Here is a 19,938-nt window from a genome sequence, read left to right as displayed (position 1 = left end):
GCCTTGTGTAGTGGGTTGTACCATTTGACGTAGTGGGTCGGGTAAATATCAAAAAATCAAAAAATATAATACATACACAGATGGTACGGAAAGATTCACTCGTGAGTCTTATGCACACGTCATTTTCCGTATTTATTTGAGGGTAACACTCACATATTCTTAGTATTCGGGCTACACTTTGATAAAACTTATGAAGATGGCGTTTCAATGACTTTTATTTCAATTTACCATGCTCTGGCTCTAAGACAAACTGGGCTAAAATGCTGCTTAAAAGGGCAATAATGACCGTGCAAGTTCAATTCAAACAACCCCGGGGTTCTGCTTGTAGACCTCCTCAATAAACTCATGCCTCTTCACGGCGCCCTCAAAGTCACAGAGAACACTGTTATCATGTGCAGCAATTGCCTCATAAACACGGGCCACATTCCTCGGAGCTGGGTGCGCATCAGCAAAAGTAGCCTTCCTAGGCTCAATTTTCTCAACCTTGTCGCTCTCGAAGTCGTGAAGTTCAATCCTGGTTGTACCAGACATCTGGATATGGGCACTGGGGCCTTTGATCCTGATCTCTCCTTTCTCGCCGTAGATGCTCCATTCTAATCCAGGTGCATTCTTGAATGGCATTCCGCACCGAATTGTAGCAGATAGTACTGCGCCGGAGTTCAGTGTACCTTGAATCAAGATGTGGTCAGGGGTGGTCTTCTTGACGTTCTCCCTAACTGTAGAGCCATCCGTGTCCACAAGCTTGACAACTGGAAGCTGGTTTGAGAGGAGAGATTGGAAACTCGAAAGCTCGCCAAGGACTGCAATCAATCAGCTCATTTCTATGACACGGACATTTGGATCTCAAAACAAACCTTCCCGGACAGTATCAAGTAAATGGGAGGCTGGAATTGAGAACAAGTTACCACCGATTTGTTGGTCGATAAGATACTCGTATTTCGCCATCTCTGTTGGTCCGCCAATCATTCCTTGGGCACTGATTGAAGTACTGAGAACCTTTCCAATTTTTCCTTCAGCTAGGATCTCCTTCAGAGTCTCAACGACAGGGTCAAATCGGCCTTGGAGGCCAACTGCATTGAGCTTAACATTGTTCTGCCTGGCGATGTTGAGAAGGTCCTGTGCTTCCTGTAGGTTCTTCCCCAACGGCCATTCAACGTAAACATCCTTGCCAGCTTTGAGAGAAGGACTGATAGTTTTATAGTGACGGTCAACCCGGGTGGTGCAGACAACGAGGTCAATGTCTTTATCATTGGCGATGTCTGAGTTATAGATTTTAGAAACATTTCTTACCCGCGTTGGTCGATGATGTCATTTGATACTGACCTTGAGGATCTCCATAGGTCCTGGTACTCTCTGCAAGCTTGAGTTCCTTGACACTCTTTGCGGCACTCTCAACCGATGAGTTGCAAACAGCAACAATTTCGAAATTCGACTCGGGGCTTTGCAGGTATGGTAGGTGAGCCGAGGCTGCCCACTGACCTGGTGTAAGGCCGATGATACCGACACGAATTGGGGCCATGATTGTGACTGCTTGATTGACAAAGCTTAAATGTATCTCGTATTTGAGTTGTAGATAATGTACACGGAATTGAATACCGGATTACCAATCTACAGGAAGAGGTTCGTCAGCCGGAAAGGACTTGTTCCAGCCTCCGGCCCGGAGTGCATCAGTTCCGACATCCGGGTGCAGTGGATCACCCTCGTATATCGTATCTTAACCTCATGCTTTAGCATTAATCATCTCAGCACCATGGGTCCCTTTTATTCATAAATTTGCATGGCACTGACATCTTGAAATTAATTTTTTTTATCATCTAAGAATTGGGTCTCTGCATAGTTTTCTATTTGTCACAATCACCTGTTGTGTTCGGGGGACCCTCATATTTACAGAAGTAAAATCAATCAGAACAATCATTATGCGGTCATATCTTCGGGCTGCCACGAATGTCACAGTGAAGCCTCGAGCTAATTATCCCACCGGTGACCATATCTTCGTACGGTCAACTGTTCTAGGCAGTAGTGACCTGAACCTTATCCTCACTCAACATTGACAATTCTTATCATCATTTAAATCTAGGAAAACCGTGGAGCAAAACCCAGAAAGGCAGCTTTCATTAGTTACAATGAAACAGGCTGCAGCATTGACAGCCTGCGGGGTTTGAGGGCAACCACTGCCGAATTCTACTGTTCAGATACAACATAGAGCCGGATTTCAAATTTATAGGCCCACCACTGTTTTATGTAGAAGCATTGAAGTTTGCATCAAACGAATATCTCAAATCTCCAAGCCATAGGGGCAAACCTCAAACGCGAGCGTAGCGAGAGTCCAGGCCATTGTTAAGAGGTGATATCGACGTTAAGATCTCTTAGGATCGATTAGGATCGACCGTCCGTCTGAGCTAGGTCGAGATTTTAGGGCAAACATGGCAAGCGAAATCCGAATGCACAGCCTAACTAACCTAAACCTTATATTCTGCAGAAACCTCGATCTGCGGGGGTGAACCTTAACCTTATTAGTAATATAAAGGTATGCCAAGGCACTTGCAAGAGCCTTTTGTGTCCTAACGTCTAAGATCTACACTATATTCTTGGCTAATGACAGAAGCGTAGCGGCAAAGACAGCCCCATGCTTGGTTTCCATAGTACACTTATAGCCTTTCTACGCAGTGGATCTCTATAGTCGGATACAGAAGTCTGCATATTCTAGATTCATACGCTCAATTTACGATTGAAGCTCAGCCCCTTTAGATTGATTATCCAGGAGGCCACCATCAAGTAATAATCAGACTAACAAGCTACCGCCCTTCGTTTTGGCATTGCAAGCTATCGTCTTCTATGGTGTATCTATACACTTCTGACAAAATGATACTCGGCATGGTCATGTTAACATGTACATAGGGAAGGGATTGTCCCACGATAGTATCTAGTTCGTCAATCTTTCGTAAAGGATGAAGGCCCCATCAACAGGATGTATGTCGTCGATATGCTGAATTAGTTCAGGGATCTCTCTATCACAGACGATATCTTCGCGTTGTTCGTCACAATCCCCATTATTATGCAATTCCGCGTCATTATCAAGAAAAAAAATGCGTATTTCCATTCTTTTTGTACGAATCTCTTCCTCTTCGTGGCTGCGATCTTGAAAAAGGTTTTCAGTCTCATTTTGTCTTTCAAGTCCAGTGCCTACATGATATGACACTTTCGCGAAGCCACTGTGGCGAAACTGGCTACAAATATACTATTAACGTGGACATTTATACGGGACTTCTTCCCCACTCAAGTTATGGACCAGAAGATATAAACAAGTCAGTGATATCTCTAGGGCCTAGCTATTGGGCAACAGCGAGAATCTCCAATCACATATAAGAGTCTGTCATTGCTGCTTTTTTGAAATCCTTGAGCCTCATCATTCATTACCAAACCTCGCACTTTGCTTACTTCTCATAAGTCTCCTGTGATTTTATCGTCTGTAGTCGCCTATGAGACCCACTTCGGTGCCTGGGCAGTGTTCTCAGTAATCCGAAGACCAAATATCTCATCAGTGGAGCGTTTCTCAAGTTTCGGAGCAAATGTGTATCCATGGATACAGTGTTATGACTGATCATATGACGATATGGGCGTTAATCCCGGTCGCTTGTGCAATTTGATACCTCAGTCCGTCAATTTTTTTTCAATTCCTTTTTCATGGCACCTGGGAACATTCCATGTCTTATAGCATACCTAATATTTCTAGTGATTGATTATGTTCTACCTACCCTTCCGAATTATGATTGTAGAGTAGTCAATTAAAGTCGCAACGATATTATTTAATCATCGAGGAATGGGTCATGTCAAAATGTCTAAGCTGTCTTTGATAATAACCATACTGAGAGATGATCAACAAAAGGGAATAAAACCGATATTTGTTATCGTTTCCATTCAGTAAACCCGTGACCCTTATTGGAATTCGGTATCAAGCAAACTATGTATTTCCAATCAAACGCACAATTCGATATTTGTCTGAGTAGCGGTCTGGGTGACTTGGATTGTCGCTTAGCGGACCGCACGTGCTTGATCCCTGCCTCTTTTGAGCCTCATCTATTCAATCTTCTTTTAATCATCCCATCGAATTACATCGCGAGTCACTTTCCACGCCAATGTTATACCTCATAATACAGCCATGCAAAAGGAAATTCCCCTCCAAGAATCTATCATACAGCAGTCTTCATGCCACTGGCGACTAGGTTCCATGATGGAATGCCATCGGGTCACAACACCCGACAAGTCATACACCGCGAAATGGAAAGATGGGGACTCGTGGTACCACATTGGCCCCGCGACCGCAGAATCTATTCTTGCTCGCGCAGAAGCCAACGACTTTCCCCTGATTCACAAGACGGGGAACCAGTCCGCTGTGTGGGCTATCGGAAATAACGCCATCTGCAAAGTCCACCCTTGGGTTGCGAACATGACCCAGGAGAGTGAGATCATCCAGTTTATTCGAGAAAATGCGCCTGACATACCGATTCCCGAAGTGATTCATTCCTGGGTCGATGGGGATCGAAGCTTCCTGGTTTTGAGACGAGTCGAGGGTACGACGCTGAGGGATGCCTGGGAAACCATGACATTCAATCAGCAAAAGTCCATGGTGGACGAAGTAGCTGGCTATTGCGATATCATGGCCTCCCTACAATCAGAGCGCATCGAGAGTGTACAGGGTGGTGCGATTCGAGAACCTTACCTAGCAGAACACCCGTGCGACTTGTTAGGACCTCTGACTGCAAGCGAGAGCAAGAAATACTTCTTTCGGGATGACTTTCAGCAAAACCCGAAGATTGGTAATTCGTTTCACTTTTATCACTCTGATCTTGGGCCTGGCAACATCATGGTGCACAATAACAGAGTATCGGCAATCATTGACTGGGAGTCGGCTGGCTTCTACCCTCACTTTTGGATTTCCACCAAACCATCCGTCTCTCCGGGCTTTGATTTTGACCCACCAACTCCAGGCGTCGAGGATTTTGAGTGGCGGAGGTTGCTGAGAACCAAACTTCAAGAACTTGGCTACCCACGATATGCAGATTGGTATATGAAATGGAGAGGCATTGAATCTTGAAAAACAAGATCTTTATGGAAGCTCTTGCTCTCTGTTACACTCTCAAACCTAGTCAGGCCCCCTACCGACGACAACAAAGACCAAATGTTCGATAGCATATCGTTACCTAGTGACAGGTTATTTCGTGGCTACCACCTATAATGAAAAATGTTAGCAAGTGATGGAAAGGTTCTTCAATTTTCTGGCCAGATAATCTACGCCTCGAGACTTCAAAATGTATCGCTCCAGCGGTGATCAGCACAGCAAGAAGTCTATGGTTCTCTAAACAGACCATATCCATATGATGGCATAACCATAGATCGGAAGAATTCTTCTTGGAATCATCATTAACCGCATATACTATAAAAGACTGGTATCTCGGTGAGCCCGAGCCTTGAAATCCCCAGTAGGGATATGTTTTGTTGTTATTCAAATATTGTTGAAACATAGTGCGTAGTTCGGGTTACACTATGTAATATCGACCAATCGGCATGCCGAGGTTACCGGAATTGTGCACATGTGCACGTTTACCCCGCAAGATCGAAGAATTCTTGAAATAGAAAACATGATGTGAGCAGGGAATAAACCGCTCGATGGGGCATTCGAGTCAGACACAACAATCGCGGTGGTTGTGGGATTGTTTCGACGTTGATCAAAATCTAGTGAGGCCTTTGCAGCTATAGGCCCTTAGTAGGTCAAATCGACACTAAACCTCTACATCATTGCCAAATGACGTGATTTTTAATGGGTTTATTAAAATAGTGCAGGATAGTGCAGTGGGTCGTTCATAAGTATAGCGCAGACCAGGCAGTGTCCAGTGCTCTGCAGCACGTTCGCCTAGGGACCCGTGTTATCGGCAAGCGGCTCGGCTCCATATTATTTCTTCAGGTCGGATCGCACCGCATTGCAATCCACAGACCCCGCTAGAACTTCACCCCTGAATACCTTTATCGGAAAGATTTTTTTTTCAATATCCACAACCGTGGGTGGCTTAGATGACAGGCCGTCAACCGAGGAAGGGGGTGGGAATGTTTCCTACAAATCTTTTTTCCGCTCGCCAAACCTCCGCTCGCCATCAAAGTGGGTAGCATCAACTCGGTCGACTTCCGCGAACTCCCTCAATGGCCCTTTGACATCTCACCTCACCATTATTGCTAAATTGTTATAAACCGAAAGTGAGCTCCGATCTGAAAAGATCCATATAGTGGATTCTTACATGGGGTTCGGCAAAATTTTATTGTGAACGATTTCCCTGCTTTTCCACCAGTTAGTTTGACAGTCACGGAGGTTGACCGACAGACGGCATGTTGCCGGCCAGGGCCGCCGTAAGGGTGACGAGCATCAAATCCTGCTCATCGGTGAGTTGGCACCCTTGTTTCAGCTCTTTTCTTATGCTCTTCCTCTTTTTCCTGGATCTTCATGCTACAAACCCCAGTTCCTCGTCGCCAGCATGCTGATCTCCACGCAGCCCCCCTCTAATATCTTGACCTCACCACGTCTATCACTAACGGCGTTTTCTTCGCCGTGTGCTGAGCGACGCCTGAGCCATGCCACAACAGGCAAACAAAGACTCCCCGCGAAATCATGGGATAGCCACATGCATGTCGTGGAACCCCAGCGGTTCCCTGTCTCTAAGGCAGCAGTATATCAACCATCTGTACACACACTTGCCGATGCTCTCGCCTTCGAGTCGTCTGTCGGTGTTGAGAACCTCGTGCTCGTCCAGCCCTCTATTTATGGCACAGACAACTCGTGCCTGCTGGCTGCTCTAACTAAACTCGGTCCATCTCGAGGTCGTGGCGTGGTTGTTGTCGACCCGCTTACTACCAGGCCCGAATCCGAGATCTTGGACGAGTGGCACACAATCGGCGTTCGTGGTCTGCGGGTCAACCTCCAGTCTGTCGGGAAGGTGATGGAGCAAGCTGAATTGGAGGAGACTCTACTTCGACATGCCGATATTGCACGCCCTCGGAACTGGATCATTGAACTATACCTTCCTCTCAAGATGATGCCTGTCCTCGAGTCCATTGTGCCTCGCCTCGACATTACTGTTTGCATCGACCACTTTGGCAGTCCCGAGCTATCCCTTCCAAAGGGAGAAGACGGGCTTCCCTTCGACCCATACACACTCCCCGGTTTCCGATCTCTGATTTCTCTTCTCCATTTGGGAAACACTTATATCAAAGTTTCCGCACCATACCGACTTACCAGTGACCAAACTCAACACCAACTTAAAGCTATGGCCCGCGAGTTCCTAGCGACTGCCCCGGATCGCACCGTCTATGCTACCGACTGGCCTCATACTCGCTTCACCGGCATTGACATCAATCCTTTCACTGAGTGGTGTTTGGATCTTTGCTCGGGTGTGCCGGGGCTGGCAGAGAAACTGTTTCGGAGGAATACCGAGCGGATGCTGAGTGTGGAGTCCAGCTGATGGACCCTTTGATACTTTCAAATTTTTCTCACAGCCTTTGCATTGCATTTTGGCGTTTTGATATCGAGCGTTAATATATCCCTGGGTTGATCATGAAGATCCCCGTTCCATTGAATCAAATACACCAGCTTCTACTTGCCATAATAATTCCAGCTACCCAAACATACCAATCATCATTGCACTTCTACAAGTCCACAGTGTATTTTACCGAAGGCATGTAGAAGTAAAGTATATGTAAACCAATCTTTATTCAAAGGACATTTCAAAGGTTATCGACACTGAAAAAAGTTCGCAAGAAGTATCCCTCCGGTCGTGATCACCCATACCCAGGTATCAACATGACCCGCCCCATCACTTCTGCGACACTAAACATTTGCCGCATCCTGGAAAATAGCGTGCGAAGTACAGATCTTCTCCTTGCCCTATAGGATAATACGAATTAGCACCCGCCCAACTCAAATGTTATACTCAATTGAAGAGCCACTCACAATCTCATAGCAGCATGCAGGTCGAGACTTGTCCTCGCACAGCTGAGGGGTCTTTAGAAGCACACCTGCAGCGATATTGGTCAGCTGACTGGACATTCATTTACTATACACAGCCCAATGTGCCAAATACATACAGTCGGTAGCCGTATTGGCCTTGGGGTTTCCTCTAGCAGAAACCAAGTCGCGGCAGCAGTAGGGGCTCTGGACCATGCCGGTCTTGTCTTGTGCGAATTCGCAGCTCATGTTGATCTTTTTAGCTGAGCCGAGAGCCAGAGTCATGGCGACGAAGACGACGGATGAGAAACGCATATTGGCGGTGGATTAAGGTATAATTGGGAAAAGGCAGTCGTAAACCAGGTAGCCGGGGGGATCTGTTGAAGTATAGGTAGTAGTCGCGTTATCAAAGAGGCGGCCAGGCTACGAAGGAGTTCGCCAGTGTCAAAAATGCCTTGCTCCATTGGCTAGCAAGGTAATTTCCTGGTTTCTACGGAGGTATGAAGGTAAATCCTGGGATGTTGATTGGAAGGGAGGGTGGTTGGTTCATCCCCTTGCATTCTTGTTTCCCCATGAATGTGAGTGCGCGTGTAAACAGGGGGAGCTCGTGCCTGTTTTGCTTAGCCAAGGGTAAGAAGTTAGATTCTTGGTCGAGGATTCTGTTTCAAGTGAGCTCATCTCCGAGACCTGAAGGCCATTCCAAGGGATAAGGAGGAGAGTATTTGGTTTGGGATCGGGAAAGGCCGACTTCCGCCTTCAATGGACTACCAACGGTACTCCGACCATCACATTCACGACCCCTCGTTTTCGAACCTATGAGACTTCCTAAGGGAGCATGTACACGGTTAAATTAAAGAAAGGATAAATTCGCATTGCATTGACAAAACTATACGCGGCACCACTTAAACCCCAATTTTTTGCCAGCTTAGGTGAGAAGCGATTGCGTTTCCATTTTTTCTCTAACATTTACCCGCGGATCCGGATCTTGTAAAAAAAAAAAAAACTCAACGAATTAAAAGCGAATAAACTTGTGGCGAGGGGAAGTTCCTTGGTTTAGAACCTAGGTACAACGGAAGCAATATACCTGACAAATTCTCATGATTTGAAAAGAGCGCTAGTTATACTTACGCAGTTTCTACTCGATTATTCATCGCATGGCGTCAAGGCGGTGTGGGGCTGACTGCAGGAGAATCCGTTGGTTCTGGGCTCAAAGCCATTATCAATCACCGCCGGAGCATCGTCACTTTTTATTAGCTGCATTTCCTGTACATACCCCTCCATCCTCTCCATGCTCTCCCGCTCTCTCCCCACCCACACTTCTCGGATCAGCTTTCGCTCCTCCTTGACTCGGTTTTCCGCTAAGAATATCCATACTGGTCTCCGCCCGACCGTCAACCGAACCCTGGCGTCCATTAACCACCCGATTACCGCAATTGCTCCTGCCTCGCGCCTTTCTTCTATCACCCGACACCTTTCCTCTTCCGCTCCACTCGAGAGCAAATCTTCCACAATGGCCCCTACCGAGCAACAGTATGACTACATTGTCCTTGGAGGTGGTAGCGGCGGCAGCGGTAGCGCCCGTCGCGCAGCTGGCTGGTACAACGCAAAGACTCTGATCGTAGAGAGCGGTCGGTCCGGCGGTACCTGTGTGAACGTTGGGTATGTTCAAACCATATAAAATCATTGCCATTTGGGCATAATGGCATGGCGCGCAAGTTCAGTGCTGACCGAAAAACTAGTTGTGTCCCCAAGAAGATGACCTGGAACGCCGGAACTGTCAACGAGACAATTCACCTCAGCAAGTACTACGGATACGATGTCCCTGAGGGTACCAAGTTCAACTACAAGTATTTCAAGGAGACTCGTGATGCCGAGATTAAGCGCCTGAACGGCATCTACGAGCGCAACTGGGGCAAGGAAGGCATCGATCTTATCCACGGCCGCGCCCGCTTCGTCGAGCCCAAGGTTATCGAGGTTAACCTCGAGGATGGCACCACTGCCCGTTACGCTGGAAAGCATATTCTGATCGCCACCGGTGGCCGACCCAATATTCCCACTGTCCCTGGTGCCGAGCACGGTATCACCAGCGACGGTTTCTTCGAGATCGAAGAGCTCCCGCCTAAGATTGCCGTCGTCGGTGCTGGCTACATTGCTGTCGAGCTTGCTGGTGTTTTGAATGCCATGGATGTTGAGACTCACATGTTCATCCGTGGCGAGCAATTCCTGCGCAAGTTCGACCCTATGGTCCAGAAGACCATGACAGATCGGTATGAGGCGGCTGGTGTCAAGATGCACAAACACCACTCCGGCTTCAAGGAGATTAAGCTTATCCGCGACGGAAAGGGTGCCGACCGCTTGATCAAGCTTATTAGCAATGACGGTACCGAGATGGAGGTCAACGAGCTTCTGTGGGCCGTTGGTCGTGTCCCAGAGGTTGAGGATCTGCAACTCAACATCCCCGGCGTGACACTTAGCTCCAGTGGCCATGTTGTTGTCGACGAGTTCCAGAACACTTCGGTCGAGGGTGTTTACGCCCTTGGTGATGTGACTGGCCAGGCCGAGTTGACTCCTGGTAAGTAACACTGCATCGAAGTTACAAGATAAACCACTAACAAGTTTTATAGTTGCAATTGCTGCTGGTCGCCAGCTGGGTAGCCGTCTCTTCGGCCCCTCCGAGTTCAAGACCGCCAAGCTTTCCTACGAGAACATCCCCACTGTCGTTTTCTCGCACCCCGAGGTCGGCTCCATCGGTCTCACTGAGCCCGAAGCCCGCCAGCAGTACGGCGATGACAAGATCAAGACCTACCACACCAAGTTCACCGACATGTACTACAGCCTCATGCCCGCTGAGGAGAAGGCCAAGAACCCCACCGAGATGAAGATCATCTGCGCCGGTCCCCAGGAGAAGGTCGTTGGTCTGCACATCCTTGGTCTTGGCGTCGGCGAGATGCTGCAAGGCTTTGGTGTTGCTGTCAAGATGGGCGCTACCAAGGCCGACTTCGACAGCTGTGTTGCTATCCACCCTACCAGCTCCGAGGAGTTGGTTACCATGCGGTAAATATGAAGTATATAATATAAACCCCCAATTTAGAGCAAAATTTCGTACATTTCAACTACATGAAACATTGTCAACCGCATGTCTTTCCAATCTCAAGACTTGGCAGTAAATCAGGGCAATCCCTGTCTAACGTCCGTATGCTCATTCAACCCCCAAGCCATCGAACTTGAATCATGAACCGTACACCGTCTCATATCCCGCCTAAACTTATTCACAAATTGCCCTCCAACAGCCCGATGCATAACACAGGTATTATCCCAAACAATCAAATCCCCAGGTTCGGTCCTTTTAACACGCACGATATTCTCTTCCCTCGTAGCATGCCGAAATAGTTTCTGGAAAAGCTCGTCCGATCTCCCGGGATCCAGACCCTCGATATGGTGCACATGCGCAGCAATATACAAATTCATCCGGCCCGACGCTTCATGCCGTTGAACAATCTTATGCCGACCCATCGGATAATCAAGCGGCTCGATATCAGCATACGCCTCAGGCGCAGCTACTTTCTTCGAATGATGCATCGAGTGACAAGCCACGTAATCATTAGCCAAAAGCCCGTTTCTGAGTTCCCTCGGGAGGTTATCGAATGCAGCTCGTGTGTCTGCGAACTCGGTGGAACCGCCCATCCCGGGTGGAGGGAGTTCATGCGCTAGGAGTAGCGAGTAGCCCGCTCGACGGGGGTTGAAACTAGAGTCTACGTGGAAGAGACTATTTCCCTAGTCCTGGCTCAGTATGATGCAACCAATTCGTTTTGGTATTCAAGTCGGTGACATACCTTGTTCGCCTGGGCTCGCGGGCTAGAAGGATCTAGTATCGACCCGTCCAGCTCGATATTGCTCACGTCGAAGAGTTCCACGTGCTTGAGTCTATTTGGTCGACCTGCTTTTATGTATGGCGTAACATCGTCTAGTTCTCCGAGTTGTTTGGAAAATGCGATGTGGGATTCGTCCGTGAGGCCTGTCTTACGGAAGACTAAAACGCCATACTGATACGTTTGTTAGGCCGTAGATAGGTCTTGTATGAAGGGGCACGTTTACCTTCGTCAAAGCAGCTAGAACCTCGCTGAACACATCATCTGGGATCGGAGATGAGAAATCCACGCCGCTGACCTCTGCAGTGAATGTTGGATGGAGAGGTTTGACCGATATATGCGAGAAGTTGGTGCTGTTGGTGATAGTCATAGTTACGACGCTCTGGGAGATTATTGACTGAGTCTCCACTTCAAATCCAGCAAACTGAGGGGTTTATAGAGAAATTCGGGTAATGCAAAAGGCTTGCTCCATCATTAGCCGACATTGTATATGTAGAACCCCCACGCCGATCAATGCGCTGCTACCCCACACAAACGAGTCCTAAGACATATAGTCCACATTAGGATACTGCGGGGAAAGCCTTGTATGTCATTCAGTTGGATACGGGGTTATTCGATCCGTGTGGCATCGTCTCTTTAAATGCAGTTTGTATCAACATGAGAGTGCATATCTTCATCTAGAATGTAATCTCGCATGTGCCCTCTATGTGCTCAACGCACAATCTACCGATACAAAACCCAAGCCAACCCAGTCGCACCAACCGCAAAAATAAAAGCCCACCGCGTCAAACCCCTCCGAATATGCAACTTGGCAATCTTCTCGATCGCCTCCCCATCATTAATATGCGGAAACGGTATATCCTTCGGAACCTCCTTCCCAAGCGCCTTACACAAAGGCTCCCATCCATCCCTAACATCATAAAACACAAGCCGGTGCTCAGGAACAACTTCCTTCAACCACTCGATATGCCGGTAATACGTTTTCCGCGTGGGAACATCCTCATCATAGAGCCTTTTCCACTGTACACTGAGTAGAGTAAGGTAATCTATAAAATGCCTCATGCCTGGCAGTGGGAATAGAACGCCACGCAAGAACCAAAGGAACGTATAATGCATCACTTGGTTCATGGATTTCTCCCAGGACACCGGGTCCCGGACTGTACAGATAACCTTGGCATCCGGGTACAGCGCCATGAGCTCAGGGACGAGTTGGCCGCCTGGGGAATCAGTCGTCGCAGCATAGCCATCGTACTGGCGTGCCAGAAGCTCAAGGAGGGCTTTTTTGTCGGTGTCACCTCCTGCAGCCCAGTGCTTGAGTGCTTGTATCCATGTTTTGATTTGGATAGGGGGGCCTAGCGTTGCCTGTGTTCCACAATGGAAGGTTGGACCTTCTAAAAGGATTTCCAGGGCTTTACTGAACGATGCGGTTCCAGTGCGGGGGAGTCCAGCTCCGATGACTTGGATTGTTGTTCCTGGCTGTGGGACAGATGGTTTCTGCCCCATGTTGATGTTTGCTTACTGTGGAGCTAGCAATTTGTCCACCTAGACTGGCTTTTGAGCGGAATTCTGGTATTTTGGTTTTGATTTGGAATTTGTAGAGGAAATGATTGGTATACGTGGGATTTCCAGTGAATTGTTTGGGTTATTTGTCCTGGAACTTTGGAAGTTTGGAACAAAGGACGGCCCAATAACAAGGTTTCGAAATGTTACATAATTTGGCCCCTTTTTCCACTTATGCTTATACAGTGTGGGGACGGTTTTATGCTTCAAGGCATCATCACATGTATGCCTGAAAACACAGTACAAATAATGACACAACCTTGCATATGATTTGGGATTTTGGAATGAATTGCTGGAGCCTAAAGTACTTCGTCATCAACCTTCTCCACAGGAAGTTAGATCGGATGCAACAACCCAAAATTGAGTGATGCGCTTTTTTCAGAATATTGAAAACCTGAGTTTAGATTGTTTCCTGCTCTAATCACGAATCTTTCCTTTGAACTGTGGGTGAATACGAACAGACTTCTCAATTTTTTCCCTTGTATAAGACGCTATCTTGGAGTGTGATCAGCCACCTGGCTTTGTGATTAAGGAGGCTCACCATAGATGGTAGAAAATTTAATGAGTTAAGTCCCGCATGGAGTGGCAATTGACATGATGCCTCACAGTAACGGCATTGGCTGTTAGTCTATAATAATGAACATTAGGGATTTTCGTTTTTCCTCTACATATACAATAAGCTACAAGTCAGGAAGTCAGGCTTTTACTTATACAAGAGGAATGTAAAGTGGAAAGTGGGGATAGAATTTCAATGGCATACTTAAAAATGTCAAATTGTACCAGCATGAATGTAAAGCAGTATGATCAAGGTCTTTTTTGGGGACCAGTGCTTCTTCACTGCTGCCACTTGCCCCCAGCCACTAGTAAATAGCAAAGTAGTTTGGGCAAGATGCTTCGGATGGGTGCTTCTTCAACTCCATGCCGTTGTTGAAAGCCTGTGGCTTACTCCCCCATGCCACTTGACGTTTTGGTGTTTAGTTTTGGTGTGATTTGTGTGATTTGATTTGAGCTTGAATTTGTTTGATTTGATTTTTGTGTTGGGTTTTGGTGTGTTGTGTAAAATAATGATGACGAAGACAAAGACAAAAAACGGTTGGAGATCATACTTGTTGTAGATGATGTCATAAAGGTCAGTTGGAACAACATGATCAGTGTGAGTAAGAATGTTGTGTTGATGGGTGATGCTGCTGGTCACGTTCCAAGTCTTTACTGAATTTGTCCTGACACTCAATTTGATGATTTGCAGCTGAGTGACGTCTGTTCAGAAAAGACCCGGAAGGGCTCAAGGACCAAGTCGTGGAAAGATCGGTTAGTTGGTTGCTTGCCATTTTATGTCGATTGATCATGTTCGAAGGCTTGACTGAATTTTTCCGGACATTCAGCTTCATTGTTTGTGGCTGAGTGTCGCTTATTCAGAGAAGACTTGGATCAAGCAAGGAATGAAGTCATGGAATTGATGTAAAACACGCGATGATACAACATGTTGTTGGTAGATGAACATGTTGATGAAAGAAGGAAGAAATTTATGAAGGAAGAAAGAAGAAATGTCGAAAGTTGTTGTTTGTGTTTGTGGATCAAAGAGTCACGGAGGAATTGGGTCATGAAGCTTAGTATTCATGAGGAAGTCTTGAAGGTCGAGGTCATGGAGGGTGAGCCTCGTCAAGCAATGATGTGGAAGATCATGTTCATGAAGACATGAAGGAAGAAGAAACGTGAACAGATGCTGTTTTGTTGGGGTCATAAAATCATGAAGGAAGAATGAGACGCCGCGTAGATGAAAGACGAAAGACAACGGTATGTTGGAGGAGGCATGATCAACAAAAGATGGTGGATTATCAAGGCCCAAAGCCAAATGAAGAAGAGGCAAGTGGGGAGTTGAAGAAGAGAGTTGGAACAAAGAGAAAGATTGAGGGTATTTATACCTCAGAGAATACCGCTAATACCTCAGTCAGGGAGGTTTCAGCCAATGGAAGAGGAGGCAATCACTTGATATCTTCCATGAAGTTGTTGCTGTCTCCCTAAATCGCGTACCTAGTGAGTTTCTGAGTTTGGGCTTCTTCCCCTTGCCTATTCTTCCCTTCCCCTTCCTGTATATCCACTGACTCTGCAGAATGTGGATGACACCAGCATTCAATAAATCAACTGCTAAAGCTGAAATCCGCTAGCAACTTTCATGGGCATTTATTTCGACATATTGCAGCATGGGCCTATTGAAACCAGCAGGAGCAAAGCGGGTGAACCTATGCTTCGGTGGCATCCTAAAGACCGTCTGAAAAAAGTCTAGAAAGCACATTACACGGAGGATGCATCATGACACGAGAAGTACAGTTAAATTTATATTGGAGTATCATTTAAATGTATTCGGAACCATCGTAATAACATCATTTATGGATAATAAAAGACGACTGGTACGCCGGACGCTGGTGCACCTCACTTAGGCAAATAGCTGCTCGCTAACAATGACCCGAAACTCATAGATTCAAGATCAAGTTGGTTGCGAGAGATAAGATATCAAGTCGGATTTTTGATTATCAGCGCGTTTGCATGGTGCGGCGAGAGGCAATTGGGCGCTAGACAGGGTCAAACCAGTATGTCGACAAAGATCATGTCGTCAATGAAGACGGCGCCGGCGCCGTTGTAAATGCCCTGTGATAAATATCTGAGGGATGACGGTAATATTGTAGAGAGAGATGCAAAAGTTCAAATATTGGAAATATCCATCAGCTTCACGCCTCAATTGAAGGAGCAGCAGCGTCATCAGGAATGGGACTGGTGGCTACTTTGTCCAGAGCCACGGTGTGTAGCGCAGGCTTCTCACTGGTGGGAAGAAGTCCTTTGCTCTTCATCTCCAGTTGCTTTTTGACCCAGTCAGCGACTTCCTTGTCCTCGGTGACAGAGGATGGAAGGCCCTTGCCAGGTGCCGATGCTTCGGCTTGGGCAACAGCCTCGCTCTCAGCCTCGGTGGGGGGTTGCATGAGGGGCTTGAGCCAAACGTGACGAAGCAGCATATTGTATGTTGGTCGGTTCTTGGGGCTCTTATCTAGACAGGCCTCAACGAATGCGTGTGCCTCCTCGGAATAACCATCCGCAGGAAGAGTAGGGGGATCGCCATGGACGATAGCCTGAGAATCGAATGTTAACTAAGGACCTCGCGGGTGGTTTCTGGAAGAAATACTCACGTGTAACTGGCTGAAGATGTTGGTGAATGTCTCTGGTGGATACGGGTATCGTCCCATGGCGCACTCGATGATCGACAATCCCAAACTCCAAACGTCGCTCTGCACACTATATGTTCCACCGCTGGTCGCTCCCGACTGCTGCATACCTCCACCTGCAATGCGCTCTGGCGCCATGTAACTCTGGCATCCAATGTTGGTCTTGGCGATACTGGCCACCAAGTTCCCGCTCACACCAAAGTCACAAATCTTGATCTGACCCTTGCTATTGACCAGAATATTGGTCGGCTTTACATCGCGGTGGATGATGTTGTGCTCATCCTTGAGTGATTTCAATCCCATGATAGTGGATAATGTCATCTTTCGCAGAATATTCTCAGGCAAGCCTCCTTCGTAGATCTTGTCGATCGAACCACCATCCATATACTCAACACACATGTATACAGCGCCTTCTTGGAAAAATGCGCCGTAGAAATCGATGATAAAGGGGGAAACACATCGGTGCAGGATATCCAATTCCATGATGATCTGGGCGAACTTGGCCTCATCCAGCTCCAGTCGAATTTCCTTCATCGCCATGATCACGCCGGACAGATTATCTTGGCCCGCGTGGTCGGCATCCTCGGAGCCAGTTGACCGGCTTACAATGCCACTCAATCCCAGGCCGGGTTTTCGAAGGTGAGGCCGGCTGTGTCGGACTTTGTAGACGGTACCGTAGTTTCCTTTGCCCAGCTCATCTAGGCGATCAACTTCATCCAAGGAGATCTTGAAACTGTGACCAGAGGAGAACTCCACACCCCCACCATGCAGGATGGCCTTGTTCTTGAAGTTCAAGGTTCCGGACTTGGTATCGATAAACTCGGAGTATTTGCTAAAAGCCGACTCACTACCGTTCTCCTTTTCCGGTTTGGTCTCGGTTCCATTCGATGGTGGCGTTCCGCCCGTCACGTCCGACAACTTGAGACCCGGCTTCATTCGCTTAGCAGCCAGGCCGCTAGGCCGGGGGGATGAGGTTGGGCTCGTAAGTGACGGAACCGCAGGCGATGAGGACCAGTGGCTCTGATTAGGTCGCGCAGGAGGTAACCGCCCAGCCAAAGCCCCGCCTGCACCAGCTTCGTTGGATGTGGGGATTTGCCCCGTGGATGCGACATGCGGCATGCCTTGTCGTGAAAGAGAGAACGCCTTCATTTTGGCCATAATGTCCGGATTTAATCCTCCACTTCCTGGTGTACTCATCGAGGCCGGGTGTGGTGATGCCCCGGGACCCCGCCGTGCGGCGTTGACCTGGGCTATGGACCCTGACGGCGCGGACATGCCTACATTACCAGCCGGGATCGGAAGTGATGGCGTTGATGCGTGATGGACAGGCGCGATACCTGGCGATACGGGGGATAAGCCTCCGGAGCCTGTGCTTTGGTCGTCATCGGTCGGAGGGGTCTCCACGGTGGGTTCGCGGTCGCTCATGATTATCGCGGGGTTTACGGAGGGCGAAAGAGCCCGACGATAGGGGCCGATGTAGTTGCAGCGAGGCCGTCTTGGGAGTTGGGCACCGGGAATCGGTGCTGTATCCAAGAAAGGCAGAGGGAAGGTGGGGTGAAGGTTTTAAAAGGTGAATGGCAGAAGGAACTTTTTTTCCGTGAGGTGAAGTCACCCGTTGAACAGGGAAAGATAATATAAAGTGGGGGGAGACAAGACGACATCGTACTTCCTCAATTCCTTGAAATTCAAAAGTACCGATTTTTTGTTTTCTGTCCTCCCATCTTTTATTCCATTTATTCCTTTTTATCACATCTTCAAGTACAATTTAAATCAAAAGTACATCCAAATGCATTGATACAAGAGCATCATTGCTCAGATCAGATTCATATCACCAACCGGGCTAACAAACCAGCCAATCAGCATCTGCCATCGGCCGAAAAGCAGGTTTTGACACCGCGGAGTCGCACATTGTTCGCCTCTTCCTGCCGTGTTTCATGTGGCTGTATTGGGTTTCAAGAGAACTACTGCCGAATCTTGGAATACCAGCTGTTTGTTGGATTGCGTTCTGATCATAAAAGCCACTCGGTCACTCGGGGGGAAGCTCTCACCATCCCTGTCATCCCTGTCAATCAACCGGTTTGCAATCTGCACAGTATGAACTCATACTGTGTACTCATTTGCCTCAGTCACCTACTGAATACAGGATACCCCGGAAACCTTTTCCTAAGATCCGGATTTCCACTGTGGTGAATTTGCTATCGGGGACTTCCGAGTCGTTGACGCAACTCTCCCCTCTCCACTATTACCCGTTCTATGGCACCATAAAGTCCATGCGTTTTCACACGTCAGAATTATATTTGATAGCTTGCCAAATATAGGGCTGACACTGTGTACTGCGTAGAGCAATGTAAGCACTTGACAGACGTTGGGGAAGATGAACTCAACAGGTTTTTCCCCAGAGCGGGGATCGTGGTCCTCATCCCCTCATGCCAGGTACCCTGCAATGACCCCGGAAACTATTTTTGAGCCCCTTCAACCCATTGGTGACTATATATACTTTTATGAGTCCCAAGGAAACAGCGTCTATGATTCCGCTTGTCTGTCCCTGGTCGGCTTATGTATACGGGTAGGGGGGTCAAAGCCCCCGCGAATCAATTAATACGTGTCCCAATATCGACAAGTCTACCTCACATCTTATCACAGCCGGTTTTCTCCACTGACCTGCTCTGACCATTAGGATACATCCGTGCAAGCCTCAAGCCAGCTCGCATTGCAATTTGCCAGATCGCTCAAGCGATCGGCTTTGAACCGCGGAACGTGAATGGCCATGGCGGCATATTGCCTCATTTGTTGTCCAATCGTGGTGGCAACATCGCTGTCTAGCTCGCAATTTCCCTGAAAGAAGAAATGAACTACAGTACAAGTAAGGGTCCCCATTTTTCTCCAATCCCAAGGCAATCATCATGCAATGCTGCAGGTGTCCGGGCGATGATGGTCTTGAAAGAACAAACGCGGCGGACGACCCTAAACCTCAATGGCCCGGCTACTGGGAAATACCTTTATCTACCCCACCATGGCAGTGATCTAAGATTTACATCATGATCGACTGGTACGCTCGATTCAAGACTTGAGAGGATTGATTAATTATCCAATCACCTTTGGAGCTGACCCGAAAAGACTCTATAGTACAGTACTGTATGTCTACTCCAAGAAAGATGCCATGGTGCAATGGGAAGATGTGGAATCAAGACGCACGGTCTCAAGGATTTCTAGACGGTCAGGTACGCCTTAAAAATGGCTCACAAGGTGGATTGATCATGGAAGACCACTGTGATAATGGACGCTGTCTAGACATTCGGGCAGG

The 19,938-nt window shown here is 47.7% G+C and overlaps 7 protein-coding genes across 7 annotated transcripts; 3 read left to right on the top strand and 4 right to left on the bottom strand.

Annotated features, from left to right (window-relative positions):
• Window positions 1-300: 300 nt before the first annotated feature.
• On the bottom strand, window positions 301-1,519 carry N7503_011828 (Gfo/Idh/MocA family protein; the record flags this gene model as incomplete). The annotated part of the gene is made up of 3 exons (XM_057071374.1): window positions 301-800; window positions 855-1,259; window positions 1,324-1,519. 3 exons carry the CDS (start codon window positions 1,517-1,519, stop codon window positions 301-303), a joined length of 1,101 nt encoding a protein of 366 aa, XP_056917985.1.
• Window positions 1,520-4,159: 2,640 nt separating this feature from the next.
• On the top strand, window positions 4,160-5,095 carry N7503_011827 (aminoglycoside phosphotransferase family protein; the record flags this gene model as incomplete). Its single annotated transcript, XM_057071373.1, has 1 exon — window positions 4,160-5,095. The coding sequence occupies one exon, from the start codon at window positions 4,160-4,162 to the stop codon at window positions 5,093-5,095; it is 936 nt and encodes a 311-aa protein (XP_056917984.1).
• A 1,429-nt stretch (window positions 5,096-6,524) lies between these two features.
• Window positions 6,525-7,508, top strand: N7503_011826 (putative TIM barrel metal-dependent hydrolase; the record flags this gene model as incomplete). The annotated part of the gene is made up of 1 exon (XM_057071372.1): window positions 6,525-7,508. One exon carries the CDS (start codon window positions 6,525-6,527, stop codon window positions 7,506-7,508), a length of 984 nt encoding a protein of 327 aa, XP_056917983.1.
• A 365-nt stretch (window positions 7,509-7,873) lies between these two features.
• On the bottom strand, window positions 7,874-8,305 carry N7503_011825 (uncharacterized protein; the record flags this gene model as incomplete). The annotated part of the gene is made up of 3 exons (XM_057071371.1): window positions 7,874-7,930; window positions 7,997-8,061; window positions 8,131-8,305. 3 exons carry the CDS (start codon window positions 8,303-8,305, stop codon window positions 7,874-7,876), a joined length of 297 nt encoding a protein of 98 aa, XP_056917982.1.
• Window positions 8,306-9,278: 973 nt separating this feature from the next.
• On the top strand, window positions 9,279-11,048 carry glr1 (glutathione-disulfide reductase GLR1; the record flags this gene model as incomplete). The annotated part of the gene is made up of 3 exons (XM_057071370.1): window positions 9,279-9,649; window positions 9,730-10,562; window positions 10,615-11,048. The coding sequence occupies 3 exons, from the start codon at window positions 9,279-9,281 to the stop codon at window positions 11,046-11,048; spliced, it is 1,638 nt and encodes a 545-aa protein (XP_056917981.1).
• Window positions 11,049-11,158: 110 nt separating this feature from the next.
• Window positions 11,159-13,362, bottom strand: N7503_011823 (uncharacterized protein; the record flags this gene model as incomplete). The annotated part of the gene is made up of 4 exons (XM_057071369.1): window positions 11,159-11,764; window positions 11,824-12,033; window positions 12,086-12,212; window positions 12,641-13,362. 4 exons carry the CDS (start codon window positions 13,360-13,362, stop codon window positions 11,159-11,161), a joined length of 1,665 nt encoding a protein of 554 aa, XP_056917980.1.
• Window positions 13,363-15,924: 2,562 nt separating this feature from the next.
• On the bottom strand, window positions 15,925-18,059 carry pbs2 (mitogen-activated protein kinase kinase PBS2; the record flags this gene model as incomplete). The annotated part of the gene is made up of 2 exons (XM_057071368.1): window positions 15,925-16,541; window positions 16,599-18,059. 2 exons carry the CDS (start codon window positions 18,057-18,059, stop codon window positions 16,146-16,148), a joined length of 1,857 nt encoding a protein of 618 aa, XP_056917979.1. The 3' UTR covers window positions 15,925-16,145.
• Window positions 18,060-19,938: the final 1,879 nt, after the last annotated feature.

Source organism: Penicillium pulvis (genome assembly GCF_028828015.1).
Source record: "Penicillium pulvis strain IBT 33274 chromosome Unknown scaffold_8_segment0_segment0, whole genome shotgun sequence".
Classification (NCBI taxonomy): Eukaryota; Fungi; Ascomycota; class Eurotiomycetes; order Eurotiales; family Aspergillaceae; genus Penicillium; species Penicillium pulvis.
The sequence above is the reverse complement of the archived record's forward strand: the minus strand, read 5'-3'. Positions and strand labels throughout refer to the sequence as shown.